The sequence below is a fragment of the Nannobrachium achirus genome, assembly GCF_963921795.1.
Source record: "Nannobrachium achirus genome assembly, chromosome: 16".
Lineage (NCBI taxonomy): Eukaryota > Metazoa > Chordata > Actinopteri > Myctophiformes > Myctophidae > Nannobrachium > Nannobrachium achirus.
The window spans coordinates 11,302,023-11,328,975 of record NC_137823.1 but is presented as its reverse complement, the minus strand read 5'-3'; the positions used below and the strand labels follow the sequence as shown (position 1 = coordinate 11,328,975).

At 44.8% G+C, this 26,953-nt stretch overlaps 1 protein-coding gene across 1 annotated transcript in view; it reads left to right on the top strand.

Moving 5' to 3' along the window:
- Positions 1-5,720: 5,720 nt before the first annotated feature.
- The window catches only part of LOC308300786 (phosphatidate phosphatase LPIN1-like), a gene marked incomplete at its 3' end in the record, with an annotated part of 32,897 nt that continues 11,664 nt past the window's right edge, over positions 5,721-26,953 (top strand). The window contains exons 1-10 of the mRNA XM_080744686.1: positions 5,721-5,924; positions 6,460-6,555; positions 12,900-13,201; positions 17,257-17,358; positions 19,725-19,848; positions 20,526-20,714; positions 21,265-21,514; positions 23,714-23,807; positions 24,825-25,009; positions 26,720-26,813. Coding sequence (XP_080600812.1) covers positions 5,733-5,924; positions 6,460-6,555; positions 12,900-13,201; positions 17,257-17,358; positions 19,725-19,848; positions 20,526-20,714; positions 21,265-21,514; positions 23,714-23,807; positions 24,825-25,009; positions 26,720-26,813 — 1,628 coding nt within the window. The 5' untranslated portion in view covers positions 5,721-5,732. The remainder of the gene's footprint in view (positions 5,925-6,459; positions 6,556-12,899; positions 13,202-17,256; positions 17,359-19,724; positions 19,849-20,525; positions 20,715-21,264; positions 21,515-23,713; positions 23,808-24,824; positions 25,010-26,719; positions 26,814-26,953) is intronic.

Genomic DNA, 26,953 nt, shown 5'->3' with positions numbered 1-26,953 from the left:
CAAAGAATACTTCTGCCCAGGACTGTATGCATTTTGCACGGATTCTGTTTCTAAATTCCACATTCACTGTTGTTCTTTGGACATAATGTTCTATAGGCTACTTATATACTTAAGTTGTGTGGGACTATTTACCTGCAGTATAGTAGAGTTGTATGTGTATGTTATCTGGTCTGATTTCAAGGTGTGAGATGTTATACTCTTGTAAATGTAAAGAGCACAAGGTGGCGAAGGCGCTATTTAAAATAAACTAGGTTTATTTAGAATGTTGATATACAGTTTATGAGTTTATAGACTACAATCAGGAAATCAAGTGAATAGCTATACATTTCAGACAGCAAATGAGCCTAGGAATGGATGCAGAACAAGGCACATCATGTCTCTGTCCGTCCATCCGGACGTCAGTCCATGTACGCTTTTTTACTGTCTATGGGTTTGCCGCTCTGACATCACGCTTTGACATCACTGTGATGTCAGGGGGAACCACACTAACAGAAATCCTTTTATGCCCATATATGGAGATTCCTGATGTCATCAATATTAAGCCCATATCTAACCTGACTTCATATGGGAATGCCCATATATGGAGGCCACATCGGCCACATACCACACCAACATAATCTATATATGGCCAAGACAGAGGGCTAAGACAGACCATATCTGTGTGGCTGGTTCTACAGACAGGGATGAGGGATCTCCATGTATGGGCATAAAAGGGATTGTATGTATGATGTCAGATGTCATAGACGTCATAGGACTTTCACATAACGAATAACCGAGTAAGCATGTTTGGGCTCTTACAGCATATCTCCATATATGGGTACCAGGGGTCTCGATATATGGGTAACTGGTCCGATATACATCACTGGCCAGATGGCCAAGACATGGCGCGACCTCGCCATAAAGGGCGGCATTAGGCGTATTTGCGACCGTAGGTCGCATTTACTACCAAAACCTCCACCGGCTGTCTGTGAGTGAGTGAGTCAGTGAGTCAGTGAGTCCGTCACACTTTTGCCCTGCTCATATCTCCACAACCGTTGCCCCCATCCATGCCAAATTTTGCACACACACTCCTTGACTGCCAAACTACAACCTCCAAGGACCCCTGGAGCCCCAGGGACCCCCAGGTCCCTGGGGGACCCCCAGATGTAAAAAATGACCAAATGTGCTCACACGTCACACGTCACACTTTTTCCCTGCTTATATCTCCGCACCCGTTGACCCGATCCATGCCAGATTTTACACACACACTCCTTGCCTGCCAAACTACAACCTCCAAGGACCCCCGGAGGCCCAGGGACCCCCAGGTCCCTGGGGGACCCCCAGATGTAAAAAATGACCAAATGTGCAAAAATGACCAAATGACCACCCCAACGGGGCTGCTCACGGGGAATTCCCGGGGACCACCGACTCCTGGTGCTCCAGAACGGATGCAAAAGTGGTGGCGCCCCCAGTGGAGGACCCCCTGCCACTGCAGCGCACATAAAATGCCGTAACTCGGGCTAGGAGCGTCCGGGAGAGCCGGGGCCGGTACCTATTCGTCCGCCAAGGCAACGCGGACACCCCACCCCTCATTTCTCACATGGCCCTATTCTAGCGCCACCTTCAGGCCGATTTTTAAAACACATTTTTGGACACTGCTCCTACAGTTTTTGCCCTAAAATCACGAATATCACTACACAGCATGTCATCAACATGGATCAGGAAGATTTTGGAAAAGCAAATTTTAGCCCTATTTGTGGAGATAAGCCACCTACGGTCGCTTATCTCCCGATTAGGGAGTCTTACTGGTACTAGTACTATAAATGTATAAGCATGCCAGCCAGGGACGTGCTGGCCATTGGGAAAAGTGGGACAACTCCGGAACGGCCGGTTCATTCCCGGCCGGTCCAGGCTGGCCATTAGGAAAAATTTACAAATAAAATGTCGGCCTTTGTTCCATTTTGGGAACTGTCAGGGAAGAAACCTCGTATCTCCAAGTTTCAAATTTGTAGATTTTTTGCGCAAAGCAAAGCCCTGCTTCATCATACAAGGCTGTCGCACAAAAGTAGTGAAAACAGCAGATCTACAAGCACACAACGCCTCGCACCGCGAGACGTTGTGGATCGGCTGTTTTCACTAGTTTAAATCATTTTTAAAATGATAAATACAAAACAAACGGTTTTGGACATACAAGGTTTCTACCCAACAACGACAAAATATAACTCATGTAATTGGCCCCACTGGCTTGTCACTTGTCATGATCTGAAATGGCAAATCTTTGAGTAGCAATGAGGGCCTCTGCAACTCTTTTTCCCGGGCTGATCCTGATGCCAGCTAAATGCCTAACATGCCCAAAATTGTAATTGTAAAATGTAAAAACTACCGTACAGCCAGCTGTCACTTCTGGCGCAGTGCAACAGTATCCTCCAAGCAGGGATTGACACCATGTCCCAGAATTCCACTCCCATGTCTCTGAAAACATCGGTTTGTTGTCTCCACCAGCCGAAGGCTGAGGGAGAGTATGTTTTCCCCTCCGTCCGTCCGTGCGTCCGTCCGTCCGTCCGTCCGTCCGTGTGTCCGTCTGTCCGTGTGTCCTCGCAGTTTGTGTGCAGCTAATCTCAGTCACCGTTGGCCCGATCGCTGCCAAACTGAGCACACACATTCCCTGGATGCCAATCTAGAACCTCTGCCCCACATTTTTCAAATCAGCCTCATGGTGGCGCTATAACAGGCCGATTTGTGTGGCCTGGTTGTTACCAGCTAATCTCCGGCGCCGTTGGCCCGATCGCTGCCAAACTGAGCACACACACTCCCTGGATGCTAATTCAGAACCTCTGCCCCACATTTTTTAAATCAGTCTCATGGTGGCGCTATAACAGGCCGATTTGTGTGGCCTGGTGGAGACCTGTGCTCGGAAGAGCACTGCTTCTAGTTTCTTTTTTAATCGACCAATCAATGCTCCTGGCACGGTGGTGGCACCAGCTTTGGGAGGTGCGTGCTGATTGGTCCAGGGTGTCTCAGGTTGCTGCATGCGTGGGAGAGGTTCAGAGGGCGGCTCGGGTTACCAGAAATGAGACGCTGGAGGGGGCTGGGAAGGTCACTGGTCACTGTGTGTGTGTGTGTGTGTGTGTGTGTGTGTGTGTGTGTGCGTGTGCGTGTGCGTGTGCGTGTGTGTGTGTGTGTGTTAGGGCATTCACCAAATATTAGAATATCAAAGTCACTAATTGACGTTGTTCACCGAAGTCGAATATTCGTTTTTTTTCCTTCTCTCTTTAAACTAGACCAGGTCAACCTGGTTGTGCCAGACCCCCTGTCTGTCATCATCATTTATGACATCATGCCTTTTGTAGGCATGTCATCATCATGTCATCATCATATATACCCTTTATATAGAAAACCCGGACAGACCGACATTTGCTTATGTAGGCCTACCCATTTCATGGGTCTGGCAAAAATACATAGTTTATAAAGCTTGGCTAGATAGGAAGTCATAAGAATGAGTTGTCAATGGTTCTCTAACCTTTTTAGGCCGTGACCCCCAAAATAAACATATTTGAACTGGGGACCCCCACCCTGACAAGCACTTGGAATTGTAGCTATTACATTTAATGTGACTCGGTTCGGCAGATAGATATTGTGAAAATAGCAGATCTACATGCCCACAACGCCTCGCGTTGCGAGGCGTTGTGAGCATGTAGATCGGCTGTTTTCACAATGTTCGCCTCTTGCTTACTTAATATTTGACAGTTTGGCCAGTCCTGTCGAATATTCGACTATTCGAATAATACTTTGAGGTCGAATAATTCTAATACTACAAATGTCTAGTCGAGATTGTCTGTGGGTTTGTAGATCATCTGTTTTCACCGCACTTCGCCGTTGTACGATATGGTATCAAGCCATTTTATCATCTACTCAGGCTTTTGTGAGCAACCGGGACAGTTTCTAAGTTGCTCCATTCAGTATAGATATTTGATATAAATTTCTATCAGACACGCCCCCTTCCTGTACAAACCCATTGTAATTTCAAACTCCATTTTAACTATGTTTGATTCATCAAAAACACCTGTCCTTGGTTCTAGGGACTCATACTGCCTTCCTATTATGTGAGGGGGCCGTGTTTTTTCAATTACCTTTTTTTTTAAACGGGTAAAAGTCTCAGAAGAAGTGCAGCAAGAGACCAGATAGAACCACCACACTAGTGTTATTAATGTATACTCTACCATAGAGATTGCTTAAAATAAAAATCTATTCACAGTCACACACACACAAACAGTGACATGGTACAAGTGGTGAAAGATCAAGTCATCTGTGAGTTCTCTTTGGCTCCATAACTCCATTCCATTAGACGTGGAGCTCAGAGTCTGCCACACGTCACCATCACTTTGATTGACAGAGTGAAGGAACATGGCGTGCTCGTAAACACCTCCTTCCTGGAGAGCCTTGCTCGTCAAGCGGGTGTCTGGTCTGGTGTTGAAACAATACACCTAATAAAACATAAAAGGGACCGTTGTTCTATGTCGCTAAAATCAGACTTATCAATAAAGACAGCAACAATAATAATAGAATATCCAAAAAATCCCAGAGGATATCCAGTCCACTTTTACGATATCTATACTGTCCCACACTATTCCCTCTCTCTCTCTTCTGAGTAACGTCTTTGATTGAATACTTTATGAACAGTTTGCGAAAGCTGCAGAGGTACAATTACAATGATCACTTCTGGCCTGTCTGTGGGAGAAGTGATCACTACCTCCGCCTCTGGCCTCCTGAATGGTCTGTGACAGTATTTACACAAAAAGATCAGGGGTGATTTCTTTTATCAAGCTAGAAGACTGGTCTAGGTGCAGTTTCTAATTGCAGACAGGTGCTTTTATGGTGGTATTGAAGAAGGGCAGAGAGAGTCACATTTTCGTCACATGATAACGTCCTCCGGTGACTCCGGTGACGTTCAGAACTAGGCCAGATCACAGCCCTTGACATCATTACCAGGACGTCATATGGACTTTTTTTGTTGTTTGACAGGATTACTGTTATTGTTTGTAATGTTAGTTGAAATATGAGCATATAAGGTTATATTCTGGGACATATCTGACTAGTGATGATATTTATCTGGCCTCAATCGGACCCTCTCTGATTAATCCAGGATGTCCGTTTTCGTGGGCAAGATTTATGTTGGTTGAAATCAGGTGATATTCTAGTCAACAATCTACTTATTGTTCTTTTCCACCACTGCCTCCAGACCTCTCAGACCATGAACGACGGGTCTCTAAAACAGGGGCCTTCAACAGGGGGTCCGGGACCCCTATGGGGTCCTCAGAGGTACTACAGGGGGTCCTCCAAATCTTTGTGTGATAGAAACATTTTATTTCCTGAGAACTTTAGCAAAAAATAGCAGATCTACAAGCTCACAATGCCTCGCGCTGGGAGGCGTTGTGAGCTTGTAGATCGGCTATTTTAGGCACAGAGGTTTGGTGTAGAGGGGAAAAAAGAGCACACTAAGTACAGAGTGAAAGGTCAAGTGTATTAAGTATTGACAGCTCAAGCGGTTAAATATCTGAAAACACAAATTGACATGAATCCAAAATACACTGATGATCGTGCTGTCAAACAACAAAACCATATGGAATCTATGAACAGGTTGTGGGGGTCCCTCCCTGCTTCATCTCTCTCTCAACTAAGGGGTCCTTGGCCTGAAAACTTTGAAGACCCCTGCTCTAACCTCCTCCTCTCTTCCATTGCAGACCCGTCAGACCATGAACTACGTGGGCCAGCTGGCGGGCCAGGTGTTTGTGCAGGTGAAGGAGCTGTACCGCGGCCTCAACCCCGCCACGCTGTCCGGCAGCATCGATGTCATCGTGGTGCGGCAGCCCGACGGCACGCTGCAGTGCTCGCCCTTCCACGTGCGCTTCGGCAAGATGGGCGTGCTGCGCTCCCGGGAGAAAGTGGTGAGAAACCTAGCGTACTTTAAAGATGGGGTGCCATGAACTATGGCACCACCTCTTTAAGGCCTTGTTCAGACTGCACTGCAGAGCAAATGATTATGATTTGTTTATTTGTTTGCTGCAAAGAAGAATATCCACGTACCATCTTCTTCTGAGCTCGCACGGTCTTCATCTGATTCACAAAAATCGGTTTCCAGGGCCATCATTTCAAGCAAGCTTGTCTGTTTTTTCAACCCGTTTCTTTCTGAAATATCCACACATGTAATTTAGATAGCATTTTCTATATATATTTTTTTGTTTTTTATAACTTTTTTTACTGAATAGGTGCTTGGTCTACCTGCGTTTTCTCTTAGATTACGATTTCTATGCATTCGATGTATTCCTGTTGGAAGTATTGATGTCTTACCTTGAATTGATGTTGATGTATTACCTTTGCTTATTGTAAATGTCTCTGGATTTAGAGGTTTGCTAAAATGCCTATATTGTAAATTGATAAAACAACTCTCAGTGTCTCATCTCTTCTCTCCTGGCTCTCCAGGTGGACATGGAGATCAACGGGGAGCCAGTGGATCTCCACATGAAGCTGGGAGACAACGGAGAGGCCTTCTTCGTCCAGGAAACAGAGAACGATGAGGTATGCAAACAAGCACCCCCAAGGTCCATTTGGTTCTTTTTTTTTGCCACTCTCCCTCTGTCAACCTGGGTAGAGCCCTGATAATGAGCTCATGCTTCCTTCAGTGCGTGAGCAGGCCGCTTCTTATCACCTGACAGTTCCTGGTAGGACGTGGCACGTGGAAGGAACACGTTATTCTAATCAGTTCCTTTCCCCTCCATCAGGCGGCCCGGCTGGCCAGGGCTAGGCAGTATAGAGACCAGGATTACTGCATGTTTTTTGAAGCGGTGAAAGCCGCTTCCAAGGAGTGGCTTTGTGTGTCCCTTGCATGCAGAATTGAGGATTGGTCAAGCTTCACATGACAATTTGGCCCTCCAAACAAAATCATTCAGAATTCAGAATTCATAACAATATAGAACTAAAGCACATAGAAGTAGTAGAACACAGAATGTATAGATCTAGAACACCGATTTCATAGCTCTAGATTAGAACACATAGAATAAAAATCCACCGCTTCACTTCGAACCGAGGTTTGATTTTTGTTTAGGGTGAGAACATGCAAACTAGACACAGTAAGGGGCACTGATGACACGGAGGAGATAACACGCCCCCACAGCGTCTCCAGCGGGAATCGAACCAGGGACCTTCTAGCTGTGAGGCGACAGCACTACCGACTGTGACACCGTGCCCCCTAATTTGGTTCCATTTTTAAAATGGTTACATGGAGATATAAACACATGGTATCCAAGGGGTCTGTCCCGTCCGTGGCTGAATGCATATCAAAAACAGGCGTTCTAAATGAAAAAAAGGTTGAGAAGTGTGGATTAGGGATGGGACGATAAGTGGTATTATCGTGATAAAAATAATCGTTTTGTGGAGATTAAAATTATTGTGATATCGTCCTCCATCATTCACTGAGATCAATACAACTTTTATTTGCTGAGCTGCATATCCGGTACCACTTATACCCTCTGTAATTGGTAAAAGGTACTTATAATAATACGTACTTGATACAGTCTTTTTTTCTCACTCTATCAAATGTCTTTGCCAAAAAATAGCCTATCTACAAGCTCACAACATGTCGCAATGCCAAAAAATGTTCCACCCCAGGATAATGGATTTTGATTATCCTGGTAATATCGTGGTAATATCGTAAATTTGCGATTTCTTTTGTCACAATAATCGTGCTATGAAATTTTCATATCGTCCCATCCCTAGTGTGGATTGAACAAGGTCCCACAGTGTGCACGTTTGGCACGGAGCGTTTGTTTTGGCACAGAGGCTTTGTTTTGCTCTTGGCCCGGTGGAGCAGCATTCCTCGATGGAGCAGCATGAGTTCTGAATGAATTAAACCTTTCACCTACATTACAACACGTTGAATCTAAATCCTAACTAACTTCAGACCAAGGTGGAAGCTATAGGGAGTGAGTCTGTTGTTGTAAGTGCGACAGAGAGTTTATTCCACAGTTTGGGGGCCAGGAGGGAGAAGAGTGTAGGACGAGCGGATCGTTATCCTGGGGGGTTTTAGCGAGGGTTCTGTCAGCATCCCTGTGTTAGCTGATCTGAGTGAACGGGTGGGGTTCAGGTTTTGGACGTATGGAGGAGCCGTACATTTGGCTGCTTTGAAGGCCAACATCAGTGTTTTGTACTCTGTGCGGGCAGCAACCAGGAGCCAGTACATATCCTAGGACAGGCATGGGCAACTTTGAGGATGGAGATGGCCACTATATTTCCACACTCACTCCAGAGGGCCACATTGTACTGTATATACAGTACTATCAGGCAATTATCTCGTATTTTATCTTTTTTTGTAAATGAATGCCCTACGCAAATGTGCAAAAACAGCCGATCTACAAGCTCAAAAGTGCGATGAGTTTTGAGCTTGTAGAGAGATATTTTTTAATTGGAATCCTGAATCATTTTTTGCTATTTTTTAATTGGAATCCTGAAACGTATTTTTTATCAATTCTAAGCCACAGCGTTTGTGTGACGGCCGGTAGAAGAGGCCGCCGTTTTGAACATGAAAGTGATTTAAAAGCTAGATTAGGGGAAAACTCCATCTTTGTGCAGCAGCTAAACAGGGAAGTGAACGAGGCAAACAGCACGTCGCGGTCATGTGATCCCGCGGTGCATTTTGGGAAATGGAGTTTGTTTCATCACCGCGGTAGTACAGTACAGGTGCTACAGTACAGTATAGTTTACTGTACAACGCGGCAAACGCGTCGTTGGGCACACGTAGACATCAAAGAGATTGACGCGTTGCCACCTCGTGGGCACCCGTTGAGTTAAGTGAAGGTGAGGGCCACATGTGGCCGCCGGTTGCCCATGTATGGCATAGGCAGAGGGAGCTCAGAGGCTCTTCTTGGCCCGGGAATGGAAAATGTGAGCCGTCAGAGCAGTTAGCATCACATCACTAATCAACTTATTATTATAGCTTATATTCAGACTCTTTCCCTCGACCCCCGTTTCTCTTCCTCTGTCGCTCCCCCTCTCTTCTCTCTCTCTCTCTCTCTCTCTCGCTCTCTCTCTCTCTCTCTCTCTCTCTCTCTCTCTCTCTCTCTCTCTCTCTCTCTCTCTCTATCACAGTCATTAGTGTAGGTTAGATGAGTCATTGGTAGAGAATGTTAATTGTTTTAGACGAGAGGACCCCGCGTGGATTAATGGGGAATGTGTGTGCAGGTCTGCACATATATCTCACTCTATCTCTCTATCTGCCTCTCTCTCTCTCTATCTCTCTCTATCTCTCTCTCTCTCTCTCTCACACACACACGCACGCACGCACGCACGCACACGCTTACTCACAGACACGTGAGCAGTACACTCCCCTGCATTGAAAGTAGGCTAAAGGCCTGCCGATGCTCTCTCCGAAACCGAACTTTTCATCGGAAAGGTCAGGTTCAACTACAAAATGACGCCACTCAGAATTTCTGAAAAGCATATACCCCGAATTAGAGTACGGAAAGCTGCACGTCGGAAAGTCGGAACTCTCAGACAAAAGGTTCGGTTTTGGAGAGAGTATGAACGGTCCTCTCCTCTCCTCTCCTCTCCTCTCCTCTCCTCTCCTCTCCTCTCCTCTCCTCTCCTCTCCTCTCCCTCAGGCCCCATCATGCATCTTTTGGAGCTGTGTGAAACACAGGCTCCCTATACGTGGCTGTGTGGGTCTGTCTGTGTGTCTGTCTGTCTGTGTGTATGTAGCATGAACTTCCTAAACTTCGGCACGCCACTAGTCCCACAGTTTTTGCACCACACACTCGCGCCATATGTCAAATTGACCGGCTTCATCGGGAATCGTGTGCTATTACTTTTCTAAGAGAAAAGTTGTATCGTTTAATTGATATTAATTTATTAGTGAATTAATTTTCCCCATTGACTTATAATGGGAATGGCAAAAACTCACATTCAATTATTTTTTTTCTCGCAAACCATAGGGGCTACAGTTACAAAACTTGGAGAGGAGATTTATAATGATATCAAGGATTAAATAAATAAAAATTTCGTCACTCGGCCTCATGGTGGCGCTATAACAGTCCACTTTACGTTTCGGCCTGTAACTCTTGAACCGTAGGTCGGAAAATTAAAATTCCCTTTTCCCTGGATTCCTTGGGTCATGACGCATCTCCTCATATAGGCCACGCCCATTTGCGCCAGGATAGATTTTCCGCCATCTTGAATTTTCTCCAAAACACACTTTTTGCTCCTTTTCCTACATATTTTCTTCAAATGTCACAAAAATCGGTACACATGATCTACACACACACACACACACACACACACACACACACACACACACACACACACACACACACACAGCTCCACTTCACACGGGTGTGATTTTTTCCTAGAAGGACGGCTCCAAGAACTGCTTTCTCAGAAATCTGACACACACACACACACACACACACACACACACACACACACACACACACACACACACACACACACACACACACACACACACACACACACACGGAACATGTCTTGTTTCGTACTGATTTATAGTGTGTCTCTCTCTCTCAGAAGTGGAAAAAGAGAGTGGGAACAGTCTCTGGCAGAGAGTGTTTCTTTCTGGCCAAGAACGAGGGGGAAAAAAACAGAAACTACCACTAATAGTGGAGCAGGATTCCAGAGGGAGTAGACGGTCTACACCACAGGGTTTCAACGTGTGGCTCGTGGCCCCCTGGGCAGCCGGTGCGCCAGTCGGGGCAATTTGAAAGCAGAGGACAAAGAAAACATATGTATATTTTTGAAGCGGTGAAAACCGCTTCCAAGGTATAGCTTTGTCTGTCCCGTACATGTCCCGTGCATGTCCCGTGCATGTCCCGTGCATGTCCAGTCCAGAATGAAGAATTGAGGATTGGTCAAGCTTCACATGACAATTTGGCTCTCCAGACAAAATCATTCATTCATTCAGAACTAGAACTAAAGCACATAGAAAGTATAGATCTAGAACACAGAATGTATAGATCTAGAACACATCGAATACAAATTCACCGCTTCACTTCGAACCGAGGTTCTATTTTTTTTTTTACTTATTTCAATTCAAATTCAGTTCATAAGATGAGTGTGTTATTACAAAAACAGGTTATCTAAGCCAGTGTTTCTCAACCTTTTTTTCTGCATGGTCACACTTTTCATGTCCCAAGAATGCATGTGCACACCAACAAAATACGGGGGTGTAAATAACGTCACTGTCGGCTCGGGAAGAAACCTTGTATTTCCAAGTTTCACATTTGTACGTTTCTTCGCAAAGTAAAGCCCTGCTTCATCATACAAGGCTGTCGCACAACATTAGTGAAAACAGCAGATCTACAAGCACACAACCCTCGCGGGTGCGAGGCGTTGTGTGCTTGTAGATCGGCTGTTTTCACTAGTTTAAATATTTCTTTTAAATGATTAAATACAATACTGGCTTTCAAGCAGTTTCAAGGGGCACACTTGACCCTTCTCTGGGGCACACCAAAGGTCCCCAGGCACAGTGGTTGAGAAACACTGATCTAAGCTCACGACCCGTCATGGTTTCGACACATCAAATTTGTGACCGTCATACAGTCAATCCCACTTGCCCGGTATGCCAGATGCCCAGTCCGCCCCTGCTTATACAGTTACGCAAATGTATCCTAATATACATTAAAATCGTCAATCATCAATCTAAGCATGTAGCAGAAATAGAAATTAAGAATATATATTTTTACGGAAATGCCAGCTTCCGTTACTCGGATTTCATGGAGGTGTAGTTCCAGACTCTATTTAGCATTCGGAGATTATGGAATAGTTGTCATCATGGGCCTTCCCACACCCACACGCGCTGATATGAACAATAAGGCCATCACACGCTTAGCACTCTCAATAACATCATCATGATGATCATCCTCTGTATTCGCTACTTCTACCTCAGGCCAATCTGAGGGGAAGATACAGAACCCTGAAGTCGGGTTTAGCTGGAGTTTTGTCCCCTCAGCCATCGCTGCACTAAACTGGTTTTCTGTGTACAGTGGGGACTTTGTGATCTGTCTTTGTGATCTGATGTTTTGTATTATATATTATTATGTGTTGTTTGTGTTCTTGTGAAGACAAATATCCCTTCGGAGAAGATTATTAGGGACTTTAAGCATGGACGGCTACGGCAGTCCGCTACGGTAACCGGAAATAGATCAGTGCTCGATAGATCAACCTGCTTGCCGTCGCAGCCCATCCTAACTACCTTTCCACGTAGCGTCTACAACGTCTGCTGTGTAGACGCGTCGCCACAGGAACCAAAGAGTTCAGTAAAAGGGGTGGGAACCCGTCGCTGACGGCTGTTTGCTTAACGGTTTTGACTGCTGCGGCGATTGCGTCATAGCGGCTGTACTTACGCCTATAAGCGGAGCCGTGCTGAAAACCGTCTTTGCTTAAACTCCCTGATATTATTGTCTGGCGACGTGAGGCTACCACAGTGGTTCTCAACCTGTGGGTCGGGACCCCCAGAGGGGTCGCCAAAATTATTTTGGGGGGTCCCCAGATGATGAACTTAATGTGCAACATTGTAGACAAACCAAACCAAAATAAAGTTTAAGTGTGTAGAGGGTATCTACACAGTTCTAAAGTGACAATTTGAGGACTTTTTAATTGTGACTTTTTAATTGTGAAAATAGCAGATCTACATGCTCACAACGCCTCGCGTTGCGAGGCGTTGTGAGCATGTAGATCTGCTATTTTCACAATAGAACCGTGTTATACAAAATGTAATTCCTCAACTCTTAGTGCTCGTCAGGATGAGGGTCCCCAGCTAAAATAAGATTATTTTGGGGGTCCCTGCCTGAAAAGGTTGAGAACCACTGGGCTACCAGATGACAACGTTTCCCTGTGTTTCCATGTCGTCCTCACAGGAAGTGGTGCCCTCGCACCTGGCCACCTCTCCCATCTGTTCGGACGGCGGCCTCATGATGATGATGGGCGGAGGCCCCTCCCCCCTGACGGGGGGCCCCGTCCAGAGCCTGGGGCCTGTGGCGGGGGGCCCCGGCAGCGAGGCCCCCGGCAGCCTGGCCAAGAAGAGGAGGAAGAGGAGGAGGAAGGCTCTGCGGACGGACAGCGCCCGGCGGGAGGAGAGCGGCGAGCACTCTGAGGACGACGACATGTTCCCCATGGACATCAGCTCTGACGAGGGCAGGGATGCCACGGACGGATGCAGGTGAGAGAGATCTGCCTTCTGCAGGGTTCCCCAATAGGCGGCCCGCGGGCCATTTGCGGCCCGCGGGGGGCTACTGTCTGGCCCCCACCAACCTCAGTGATAATGGTGGTATAAGAGCAGCAACAACACTAGTATATCGTCGTTGTCGGGTGGAAACCTTGTATGTCCAAAACCGTTTGTTTTGTATTTATCATCTAAAAAATGTACTTTATCATCTAAAAAATGTACCAAACTAGTGAAAACAGCCGATCTACAAGCACACAACGCCTTGCATCGCCCCGATCCATGCCAAACTTTGCACACACACTCCTTGGCTGCCAAACCAAACCGCCACCCCTCATTTCTCACATGGCCCTCTTCTAGCGCCATCATGAGGCCGATTCTTGCAAGACACATTTTTGGACACTGCTCCTACAGATTTTGCCCTAAAATCATGCAAACCGGTACACAGTATCTCTACAGTCATGTCATCAAAATGCATCTGTCCCATCTAGCGCCACCATTTGGCCAATTTTTTTAAAAACACATTTTTGGACACTGCTCCTACAGATTTTGCCCTAAAATTATGCAAAGCGGTGGACAGTATCTACAGTCATGACATGGATCTGTCCCATTTCCCATATTCCCTCCTGATTGGCTACCATTGCCTTCCAAAGTTTGTGTATGCGACATGGCGGTCGATTATGTCCTGATATAGGGAGTCTTACTGGTGTATTACCTTGCTCGCTCTGGATTAAGAGCGTCTGATAAATGCTTAAATTGTAAATTGACAAGGTGGACGACAGTGGAGACTAATGGTTTTTGATTGATTTATTTTTAAGAAATGGTTTTCTGTGGTATTAAAACACTTTAAGAAATAAAAAATAACATAAAGTTAAAAAATATCAAAAAGAAAATATAACTACAAGCTCGCAGTGGGTCACAATGAAATGTGTTGGGCACTTGTAGAGCTTGCCCATCTAGATTCGATAAAAAAAGAAAAAGCTTTTTTTTTTTTATCAGGAGTCATTTGGGACACAAACACTGAGAAACGGTATGATGCCGTCCTGAGCGATGCGAATACAAATAAGCTTTAGCACTCGAGAAAAAATACACTCGTCCTGGGATATGATAACATCAGATGAAGGCAATTAAAACACTAGGTCCAGAATTCTCCTTTAAAGAGGGAAGGAGGGAAGCTTGCTCCATGAAACGAGAAACAAGACAAGCAGGAGAAAAGAGAAGAACAAAACAGTGTTCAACAGCTGGACTCAATAACAATATGATGGCGTTAGAGATGACTGGTGACCTGTGGCAATGAAGCATAAACAATGAGAGGAGAGGAGAGGAGAGGAGAGGAGAGGAGGGGAGGGGAGGGGAGGGGAGGGGAGGGGAGGGGTCTGGGGAGCACGTGTCACATGCTCAAACGGCGTACAGTATTTCACAGAAGTGAGAGCAGCTGAAAAGTGATACAGCGGCCAACAGGGCACTGGTCACGTGTACATTACTTACTGTACTGGAGAGGCCTACACACACACACACACACACACGCACGCACGCACGCACGCACGCACGCACGCACGCACGCACGCACGCACACACACACACACACACACACACACACACACACACACACACACACACACACACACACACACACACACACACACACACACACACACACAGGCCCATATGGAAACAGTCAGATCAGCATTATACTACTATAATGGTTCCTGCTTTGAAGACAGAGCCGGTTGGACCACAACGTAACGCTGACAGGATGCAGGAAGTGACAGACAGACAGACAGACAGACAGACAGACAGACAGACAGACAGACAGACAGACAGACAGACAGACAGACAGACAGCAGACATGAGTCTGCTGTGTTGCACCAAACTGTTTGGTGGCTGTTGGCAATTTACATTGTAGGCATTTAGCAGACGCTCTTAATCCAGAGCGATTTACAATGAGCAAAGCTAATACATCAATACATCAACACAAATACATAGATTCCTGGAAAGCACGGCCGTTTTTTTTACGTAAACATTGGGTCTCTGATGAATGAGGCCTACGGTAAGAACGCCAATAAGAATGTACTATTGATTCTTCTGTCAAGCACTTTGTGACTCTGCTAAGCATGTTTAGCTTGCTGCTTAGCAGAGATGACATTTTAAAATATATTTTCTTGAACGGTAATGCCAGTTTCAAATACTCGCCGTTCAAGAGCTGCCGGATGCTCACCCCAAAACGTGATTTACAAGACTGTGGCGGCTTGTGTTGGACAACTAAGGCATGGATGTCCGACACTATAGTAGTAACACATTCACGGGAGAGAAGAAAACTTTTGACCGCAACAAATTGTGTAAAAGCGATAGGCTTATAGGCTCCACTCTGTGCTATGAGAGCTCATAGCATGGACCCCATGGACAGTAATGTTGGATTACTATAAGTAGGAAAATGAGCCAAGATGTTATTTAGGGCGGAGTTTAAAAAGTGCTATACAAATAAAGTGTATTATTATAGTATTATTATAATAGCTAGAAATTAGGCTTATGTTTGTCCTCTGTCCGTGTTTACCTAGTCGCTCGCACCGCACGCACACGCACACACACACACACACACACACACACACACACACACACACACACACACACACACACACACACACACACACACACACACACATGCTACTTGCTGCATGTGTGTCACAGAAAGGCGTATGTTTTGAGTGTAAGTTGAAGAATCTGACCCAGGCTCACCTGGCAGCGCTCAGAATGCAGGTCAGCGGGGACTGGAACTAGGCCAGCGTCCCAGGGGCAGGGTGGACTGGAACTAGGCCAGGGTGGGTGATACCAGGGCGGGTATTATGTGAACCTGTATACGTCGTACATTCACACATGTTGTTGTCAGCCTCAGCTGTTATTTACGTAGGTCTACAGTACGTATAAATGGCCATAAGGCCATTTATAAGTGTCGATACCGGACAGGTTTATTGGCATATAGGACGTACTCTTTTATCTAAACTTAACTTCTCTCGAAAACTCAACCTTGCTCTGTAGATTAACTTAGAGGTAAAAACAACACCGCGTTTGACCTCGGCGTTGGAACGAGCCCCCCCGCGGTGCTGTCGTTGTGCCAACGGCGCTAATCCTCCTTTAACAGTTTTACGACGGCGTGTTCATGTTCAATAGCCTTGAATAAAGACTGGAGCGAGTCGATATTTCAACATAACATTTGTTTGACGGGGGTGAATGCTAACCTGGTGAATGTTAACCACTATGTCTAAACCTAACCCAAACCCTAACCTCAGTAAAACTATGCCTAAACCTAACCTTAAAGGGATACTTCACTTTCAAAAACACTTTTGGTCATTTTATCATCTAACCAGGCTTTTATGAACAACCTGGACAGGTTTTAAGTTGCTTGATTCAATATTTAGATATTTGATGTAAATGTTACCAGGCCCTCCTCCTCTAGGGCCTCTCCCCATACACACCCATTGTAACCATGGTAAATTCATAAAAAACACCTATTAGTTTTTCTGGTGACTCATAATACCCTCCTAATATGTGAGCAGGCTGTTTTATCTATAACTTTTTTCATAATTTTTTTATTATTATTTTGGAAAATGGAAAAAATTAAACATAAAATGAATTATTACAAATAAATGTAAAAAGTTATTGAAAAAAAAAAAAAAAACAGCTTGCTCACGTATTAGGAGGGTATTATGAGTCACCGGAAAAAAATAATGGGTGTTTTTAATGTATCTATCATGGTTAAAATGGAGTTTGAAGTTACAATGGGTGTGTATGGGGAGATGCCCTGAGCCTGGAGGGCCTAGTAACATCAAATATCTAAATATTGAATCAAGAAAATTCAAATCTGTTCAGGGTGTTCATAAAAGCCTGATTAGACGATAAAATGACCAAACATTTTTTTGAAAGTGAAATATCCCTTTAAAATCTAACCCTAACCCTTAGTCGAAAAATAACGACTCTTAGAAATATTGAGATTTTACCCTTCTGCATCGGGCTCATAACCCATGATTAAAGAGTTCCTCTGCATTGCGTTCCAGGTTGCGTGACATCCTCAGAGAGGACGCGGCGGCGCTGAGCGGAGCCTACAAGCAGAGCGGCGTCTACGCCCGCTCTGATGGAGACTGGAGTCCTATCCAGAGGTACGTGAACACACACGCACACATAGGGGTGGGCGATATGGAAAAATACAATATCACGATATTTTCCCAAGCTGTATCACGATACACGATTTTATCACAATTCTTTTTCACTTTGGTTTTTATGGTACATTTTCAAGTTATTTGACAAAAATTAGACTTTCTGGGTTCCTTTGGGGAGGTCTAAATTGAACTTTACACGTATGTAACTCTGACAGTATACAAATGAAACCAAATGGACCCGTAAGGGTCCATTTGGTTTCATTTGTATATACTGTCAGAGTTACTGGAGACCTTGACATTTTAAAGTTCTAGAACTACTGATTTAGACCAAAATGCAGGTTAAAATTGAATTCTGCAATGAATCTCTGTGTTAACGATTAAACAGGATTTTTTACGAGGCTCCCTCAATTGTATCACCATATATACGATACCTCTGAAAAGGAATATCGTGGAGACGATACAATGTCTCCAATTATCACCATATCGCCCACCCCTACGCACGCACGCATGCACACTAGGGCATTCACCAAATATTCGAATGTCCAACATCATCGGACTTCCTACACCCACACTTGCTGAGATGAATTATAAAGCCATCACACGCTTAGCACTCTCAATGACAAATGGCACTGATCATCCTCTGTATCGCTACTTCGACCTCTTGCCATCGGGGCGTAGATACAGAACCTTGACGTGGCACAAGGTACTGTTTAGCAGGAGTTTTGTCCCCTCAGCCATCGCTGCACTAAACAATCTGCTAAGCAAGCGCCCCCGTCGCTAGGATGGTTTTTCTGTGAATTGTGGGGACCTGATGATCTGTCTTGTGATGTTTTGTGTTATATGGTTTTGTGTTGAACAGACTTGTGAAGACAAATTTCCCCTCGGGGACAATAAAGATTATTATTAAAGACTCAAGTCACTATTCGATGTTGTTCATCGAAGTCAAATATTCGCTTTTTTTTTTTTTTTCTTTAAAAAATACAAGCTTGGCTAGATAGGAAGTCATAAGAATGAGTTGTCAGTGCCCCTGGTGGATGAATTCGTTAATGCTCTATACCAGGGCTTCTCAAACCTTTTCAAAATAAACATACTGTATTTGAACTGGGGACCCCCACCCTGACAAGCACTTGGAATTGTAGTTAATACATTTAATGTGACTCGGTTCTGCAGATAAATATTGTGAAAATAGCCGATCTACATGCTCACAACGCCGAGGCGTTGTGAGCATGTAGATCTGCTATTTTCACAATGTTCGCCTCTTGCTTACTTAATATTTGACAGTTTGGCCAGTCCTGTCGAATATTCGACTATTCGAATACTTTGCGGTCGAATAATTCAAATACTAAAAATCACTATTCATGAATGTCCTAATGCACGCACACACGCACGCACACGCACACACACACACACACACACACACACACACACACACACACACACACACACACACACACACACACACACACACACACACACACACACACACACACACACACACACAGGCCCATATGGAAACAGTCAGATCAGCATTATACTACTATATGGTTCCTGCTTTGAAGAAAGAGCCGGTTGGACCACAACGTAACGCTGACAGGATGCAGGAAGTGACAGACAGACAGACAGACAGACAGACAGACAGACAGACAGAGGACATGAGCCTGCATTGTTGTATACGTTGCAGGGGTTGACACTAAGGTCTCAGAGGCACTTGCCCTTCCGGCAAGTACTTGCGTTCTCCGTTATAGAGTTGTCCAGGGGTGACTTAATTCTCCAGAAGCAAGAAGTTCCCTCCTGGTTCCTGCTGACAAAAGTCAATGGGGAAAAAAAAGCTCTGTGACAAATAAAGTTCATGATAGTTATACTTACACATTTTGTACTGTTCGATAATCTTGACAAATCAAAATGTATTTTATGATTTTTAATGCTTAAATACAATCGCCTGAAAAGAAAAGAAAAGAAAAAGATGAAGCTACATTGCTATTTATCTGTATTGTTTTGCCAATTATTTGTGCGGCCCACATGCAATATCCTCATATCCACCTCACGGACCACAGTTTGGGGATCACTGTCACAGACTGGGAGAGAGAGAACCAGGAAGTTCATGAGTTTGCTTGCTGTGGTTTTGTGTGGTTTTGGGACCACTCTTCACCTCTCTATTTAGCCATGTTTCCATGCAGTCCTCACAGTTCTGTGATGTGATCTGATATTTAACCATGTCCCCTGCAGTCCTCACGGCTCTGTGATGTGATCTCACGGCTCTGTGATGTGATCTGATATTTAACCATGTTGCCTGCAGTCCCCACGGCTCTGCGGTGTGATCTCATGGCTCTGTGATGTGATCTGTCCTTAATCCATGTCCCCTGCAGTCCTCATGGCTCTCGTCCCAACACTCCCAAGAGCGACTCTGAGCTGATGACCCAGCCGTCAGCCTCGACCAATCAGAACCCAGAGATGCTGTGGGCCTGGGGGGAGCTGCCACAGGCCGCCACGGTAAGCACACGCACACACGCACACACACAAACTACACAACATGTGTACACCTAACCTGTCTCCTAGGTAACCTGCATACACACGCACACGACAATAGATCAGGGGTCTTCAGCAGGGGGTCTGGGACCCCCTTGTGCAGGAATGCTTATTCATTTAGATGAAGACCATTATTTTGACAGTGACTATATTGCTTTTGGCAGTGGTTCCCAAAGTGTTTACTGTAGCCGCAAAGCCAAAAGAGAGTTTGTCCAGGACACAAACTAGTGAAAATAGCAGATCTACAAACTCACAACGCGTCGCTTCGCTTTGCAAGCTTATAATTAATCTTGTCAGATTTGTTTGTCTGTGTGTTCTAAAAAAAAAAGTTATTTTGAGGAGGGTAAAATCGTTTTAACATATATACTGTATATTGTGTAGGAAAAGAAAACAGGATTACCCAGTCCCGACTCCCGACCCACTGTTTGGGAAACAGTGGTCTATAGTGACCTCAAAGCATCAAAGATAGCCAAATCAACAAGCTCAAAAAGTTCAGAGCTTGTGGATCTGCTACTTTTGATACATTTTGTGTGAAGTAGGCCTAGGGCATCAATTTACGAAAGAAACACTAAAAGTTAAAATATGGAAATATGTGGTTTCTGCTCCGACAGTGACGATATATTCTCCTTCTCTCCCTGCAGAGGTCCTTCGAGCCGGTGAGAGCCGACCCGCCTGCGGTCTGTCCCGTGTCCGTCCCCGTGTCCCACAACGCCGTGTCCGTCCCCGTGTCCCACAGCACGCACTTCAGGGTGATCCCCCCCGAAGTGTCCTCCGAGGGTCCGGAGGACAACCGGCCACGGGCGTCCCCGCTCACGCTGCTCATGCCCCAGGTAGGCATTATTATGATTTTTGTGTGGTTTTGACGAGTGGATGTTAGGGCCGATGCATACTCCACTTTTAGAGCCGAATGTATTACGGTTCGGCTCTGTGCAAACTACAATATGACGTCATTCAGAGGTTCGGGGGGCGGGTACCATCATTAATTCGGCTGTTCGGTGCCGCCGAGATTGTGTGACTCCCCGAACTGAAGCGAAATAAATTTGTCTCTAAAAGTGGAGTATGAATCGGACCTTACAGGTATGGTGTGTGTGAGATCAAATGTGAGCTTACCATAATCACAGTAATCCTTAAACATATTCCCTTGATTATATTCAAAGACCTTTGGAGAGAAATGAGACAGACTGTCTGTCTCATTTGTGTCTGTGTCCAGCTGAAGCTCTTTGATCATTAATGTTACATAGTACATCAAGGCAGTCATTCTAGTTTTTTAGAATTTTCCTTTTGGCCCTAAAAAAATGCTGCTTATCAATTAATCAATGAATCGATCAATAAGGTTATCAGCTTTCAATTAATGAATAAATCAATAATTTGCATCCCTAGCCCCAGGCGGAGGGGAACGCATTGGCCCGCCCTCAGCCCGTCGGCGAAACCACGGTGGTCACGATCGGGTCAGACGGCATGAGGATGGACTCGCAGCCAATGGCGGAGGAGGAGGAGGAGCAGGCAGGGGCGGAGACGGGTGACACACCAATGGAAGCGTCCGCTGCTCCTCTGATGTCAGAGACGGAGGAGAGCAACGCGGCGTGTCGCCTTCATCTGAGCAAGACTGACTCTCCTTCCAAGAGGAAAGGTATTATTGCGACCGTAAGGGAGCAGTTTACTATGAAAACCTCCACCGGCCGTCCGTCCGTCGGTCGGTCGGTCGGTCACACGTCACACGTCACACCTTTGCCCTGCTCATATCTCCGCAATCACACTGCTAGCTTCGCTGCTGGTGATGTCACTAGCTATGATGTCACTGTGACAGTGCACCATGCCCAAATTTGGAGATCATGTGTGGCAAAATATCAACAAACGAGTGAAAGGCCTTTATCAAGTAACCATAGCAACTAAAAATCAACAAATTGTGCAAAGTGAAATATCTTTATCTGGTAACCATAGAAACCAAAATAATCAACAAATATGAGTATGTGTCCCCTTGTAGTATGTCACTAATTTGAAATATGTGGGAATGGCTGACACAGAACTCCATATTTGGACATAGAAGTGACAGACAGATGATATCTCCATATATGGGCATAAAAGGGCATGGCTGATGATATCTCCATATATGGGCAATTGGGCATAAAAGTCGCAATCAGTAGTATCATATATGTCTCTATATATGGAGTTATATGTTGTTCGTGTCCAAATATGGGGCTTGTGAGGTCAGACTTAGTGAGACTCGTCGGTTATCTCCATATATGGAGGGATGTATTGGTTATCTCCATATCTGGAGATTCAACCTTCAACGATTTTGACATCTTGTTACTAATCTGTCGGTAGATAATGCCGGTCTTATATAAGGGTCATTTGTGTACGGTGTGATGTCATACTGCCAGCATGACTCACACCATCCTTCCTAGACGATTTTGACATATTGTTTGTGGAGATAAGCGACCAACGGTCGCTTATCTCCCGATTAGGGAGTCTTACTGGTAACTAGTAAGACGCCTCAGGGCGTCAAGCGACCAGGGATCTCCATATATGGGCATAAAAGGGATTTGTTCCCCCTGGCATCACAGGGGGAACAATTATACACCGTTGGGTTTATTGTTTATTTATCTGGATCCCCATTAGCAGCAGCTACTCTTCCTGGGGCCATCACACAAAAATGAATTACATCACATGACTTGAAAACATTTTACATGACGACAGCATAAGATAACAGCTAAAGGAGTACTTCACCCCTTTTAGCTTTTCCTTTTCTTTTTTTCCTCATTGGAGGGTTGTGGGCAGGTCAGAAACCCATCGTCTTGTGACATCATCGACTGGGAATCCAAGCTAATAGAAAATGCAGGCGTTCTACTCCTGAAAAGTTGCAATGTTAAAGTGGAAGCCATTGTTCTCGCAATAATAAAAATGTAAATATTTTTTTCAAAAATATTGATTAATTTTCTTTTTTGGAAAATGATGATGTCACAAGACCTTCCCACAGCTCTCCTAAGAGACTTGGACCGAGTAGATTTTTTTTTTTTTGCTATTTTATTATGAACATTAGTGAGGACCTATTATATGAAGATGGGTTGAAAAGTGGCAAAGTCCTCCTTTAAAAACGTAAAATGCATGCAGTACCCCAGGTGAAGGAGTTTAAGTATATCTGGGTCTTGTTCACGGGAGGACGGAGCAGGAGATCAGCCGGAGAATCGGAAGCAGCAACAGTTCCTGTACCGTAACTGTTACTGTTAAGTAAAGATGCTTGAGCCAGAAGGCAAAGCTCTCTGTCTACGGAGAAATCTTCGTTCTTACTCTCACTTACTCTTACTCACACTCTCAAGAAAAAGATCAAGGATTCAAGCAAGCAGGCGAAATGAGTTTTCTCAGGTGGGTGGCTGGCATAGAGTTCAGTCACCCGAGAGAGACGCGGAGTAGAACCACTACTTATTCACTTGGAAAACCTAGGTGGTCCGGGCATCTAGTACGGATGCCTCCCTAGCGACTTGTAGATCAGCTATTTACGGTAAACGTTGCCCTTTAGGGTTCGATTGATTGATTTAATACTTTTTTTTATATATATTTTTGGGGCATTTTCCGCCTTTATTGATAGGGGATAGTAGATAGAAATGCAAACAGCAGGAGTGCAGTCAAACACTTGGTCCAAAAGGTGTAAACTCTGAAAAAGTCCTATGGACTTGTTTATCAAGTCATTCAAATCACAGGCAGTCAAGGTGCCAAAGCATTTGCTCCGTAAAAGAAAACATTATCGAGACGTCATACGAAATTTGTATCTGTTCTTAATAAACACACGTCAAGGGGCTGTCAGTTGATCTGTTTGACTGTTCTTTTTCAGACAAACGAAGTCGTCATCTTGGATCTGATGGTATTTACCTGGATGACATCACTGGGCTGGAGCCTGAAGTGGCAGCGCTCTATTTCCCTAAGAGGTACAACACGTGAAAATACTCCTCGCCACTTATGTTGATTTATTGATGTATTACCTTGCTTATTGTAAGTCGCCAGGCACATGCACACATGAGTCTCTGCCCCCTGCAGCAGATTGTGTTGAAAGAATTGTCCTCTCTGCATAGAAATCCATGCTGTTATGTCACATCTCCGGCATTGACCTGATCATCAGAGTGCTATCAAGCACCAAAAATAGCCGACCTCCAAGCTCACAACGTGTTGCACTGCGACTCGCTGTGAGCTTGTAGGTCTGCTATTTTCGTCCCTTTTTGGACATTTCAGTCCCTGCCTCTCTAACATTCTCTGCACGTCCCTGTAAGTCACTCTGAATTAACTCATATAGTGCCATTCCCGCGAATACTCGCGAAATATTAAAAGGTATCCAGAGTGCCAATCCCGCGATGTCGCGGGCAATATACTGTATATACAGTAAAGCTGGAAATGGCTACCTACCGTCCGGTGAAAAGCCCTGGCATGGGTGGAGTCGCCGATTCATCATCATTGTGCATCCACGTGCACACAATAGTGATCCCATAACATTGAAACCAACGGTCTTTCTCATCTTTATCGTCCATTTTCTCCAAAAAACACTTTTGATGCCAAGGATGACATTGGATTCTCGCTAAAATAGAAAAAGCATAAAGGGATCCATCTTCCACCCCTGTTTACATTTGGACCAGAAGTACTTCCGGGTGAATCTCCGTCAAGTAGGAATTTGTTTAGTTAGCTCGATCTACTTCTGGCCTTCAAAATAAGAGACTGGCCGCGGACGGAGCAGGCGGCCGGCACGCTGGACAATTAACCCTTTCATGTCTGAGGCGCAAAATGTTAAGAGCGTCTGCTAAATGCCTGAATTGTAAATTGCTAACCAACCCATGCGTGTTGTGCTGTGCTGTGTGCAGTGACAGCGGTGGCGGTGCCGTGCAGAGGTGCGGTGAAGAGGTGATCCTCCGCAGCGCCAGTCTGTCCCCGCATTCGGTCAGTTTCGGAGGGGACAGGAGGGACAGCCTGTCCCTGCATTCTGTCTGCTGCGCGGGGGACAGGGGGGACACACTGTCCCCTCATTCGGGCAGCTCTGCGGGGGACAGCGGCGTGGACACCTACTGTGACAACATGGCCGACCTGCCCGCCATCGCCATCTCCCTGTGCGGAGGACTCACCGACAACAGGGAGATCACCGTAGGTGAGCTCCTCTGCTTCACGCGGAAAACATACCCCCTCAAATGGGGGTACGTGTACCCCAAGGGGTACGCGGAGGTACTACAGGGGGTACTTGAGAGAACATGGAAAATGGAAACATTTATGTTACTGTTCTGTTTAATGATAAAACATTGACAAATGTATGTGAACGTGCTACTCTGTATACGTAGCTTTAAACCAAATTAAGTACAAATTTTACTGTTACTGAATAGGGTTAGGGTTAGGCTACTTACTTTTGTTTTCAACATATTGACATAAAAACTGGACTTTTGATGTCAGTATTTTCTAGTCAAAATATTGTCGATTAGAGCAGTGTTTCTCAAACTACCAAATTTCAAGGTCTCCCCTTAACTCTGACAGTGTACAAATGGAACCAAATGAACCCGTTAGGGTTCATTTGGTTCCATTTGTACACTGTCAGAGTTACAGACTTGTATGGGTCACTGGATTAAAGGGGGTACTTGGATTCAGCAATCAGGAAAAGGGGATACTGAAGCCCAAAAAGTTAAAGAACCACTGCAATAGGGCATTCACCAAATATTCGAATATTCGAATATCAAAGTCACTATTCGACGTTGTTCACCGAAGTCGAATATTCGCTTATTTTGTTATTGTTTTCTCTTTAAAAAAGATATAGTATATAAAGCTTGGCGAGATAGAAAGTCATAAGAATGAGTTGGCAATGCCCCTGGTGGATGAATTTGTTAATGCTCTATACCAGGGGTTCTGAAACCTTTTGAGGCCGTGACCCCCAAAATAAACATATTTGAACTGGGGACCCCCACCCTGATAAGTATTCGGCTCTGCAGATAAATATTGTGAAAATAGCATGTAGATCGGCTATTTTCACAATGTTCGCCTCTTGCTTACTTAATTTGACGGTTTGGCCAGTTTGGACAGTCCTGTCGAATATTCGACTATTCGAATACTTTGGGGTCGAATAATTTGAATACTAAAAATCACTATTCGTGAATACCCTGCCGTGCAACGTTTAACCACCATAGACGCCATGCAACGTTTAACCACCATAGACACAATGCACGTTTATAATAATAATAATACAACTTTATTTATATAGCACCTTTTAAAACAAAGTTACAAAGTGCTTAGCAACATAAAAAATAACATCATACTGTAAATCATCAACAATTTCAGCAATATGATAAAAATAAAAACAACACAACAACAATGAATGCAGTTAGGAGGTTAAAAAGGCCTTTCTATAAAAATGAGTTTTTAGTTTAAATTAAAAAATGGTTACAGAACCAACAAATCTGAGGTCCACAGTTTAACCACCATAAGGGGAAGAACAGCAACAACAAATGCAATACAGCTACATTATAATCCCATACATTTTATTAAGGTTTTTATTAAACTTTCACACATTTCCAATATAGCAGATCTGCCGTACAAGCTTGCATTTCAAACTTGTCTTATGTGTTGAGCCTGCACGGACGGCACTGTCATATGATGAAGTATATTAAGTGGCGAATATACATTCTAGTATAGTACATGGGAGCCGCAGTCAAATAAGGATAAGTGTGTGTGCGTGTGTGTGTGTGTGTGTGTGTGTGTGTGTGTGTGTGTGTGTGTGTGTGTGTGTGTGTGTGTGTGTGTGTGTGTGTGTGTGTGTGTGTGTGCGCGTGTGCGTGTGCGTGTGTGTGCGCGTGTGTGCGTGTGTGCGCGTGTACAGATCAGTTCCAGGAGAAGACCATCTCCTACCAGGAGTTTGCAGAGAACCCCTCCATCATTGACGACCCCAACCTAGTAGTGAAGATAGGCAATAAGTAAGTTATCACATTATAAACTACAACTTAGTAGTGAAGATAAGCAATAAGTACGTTAATAAACTACTGATAAACTACACAACACAATGTTACACCCTCACCATCACATTATAACCCTGCAAGCCAAATGACGTCATGAT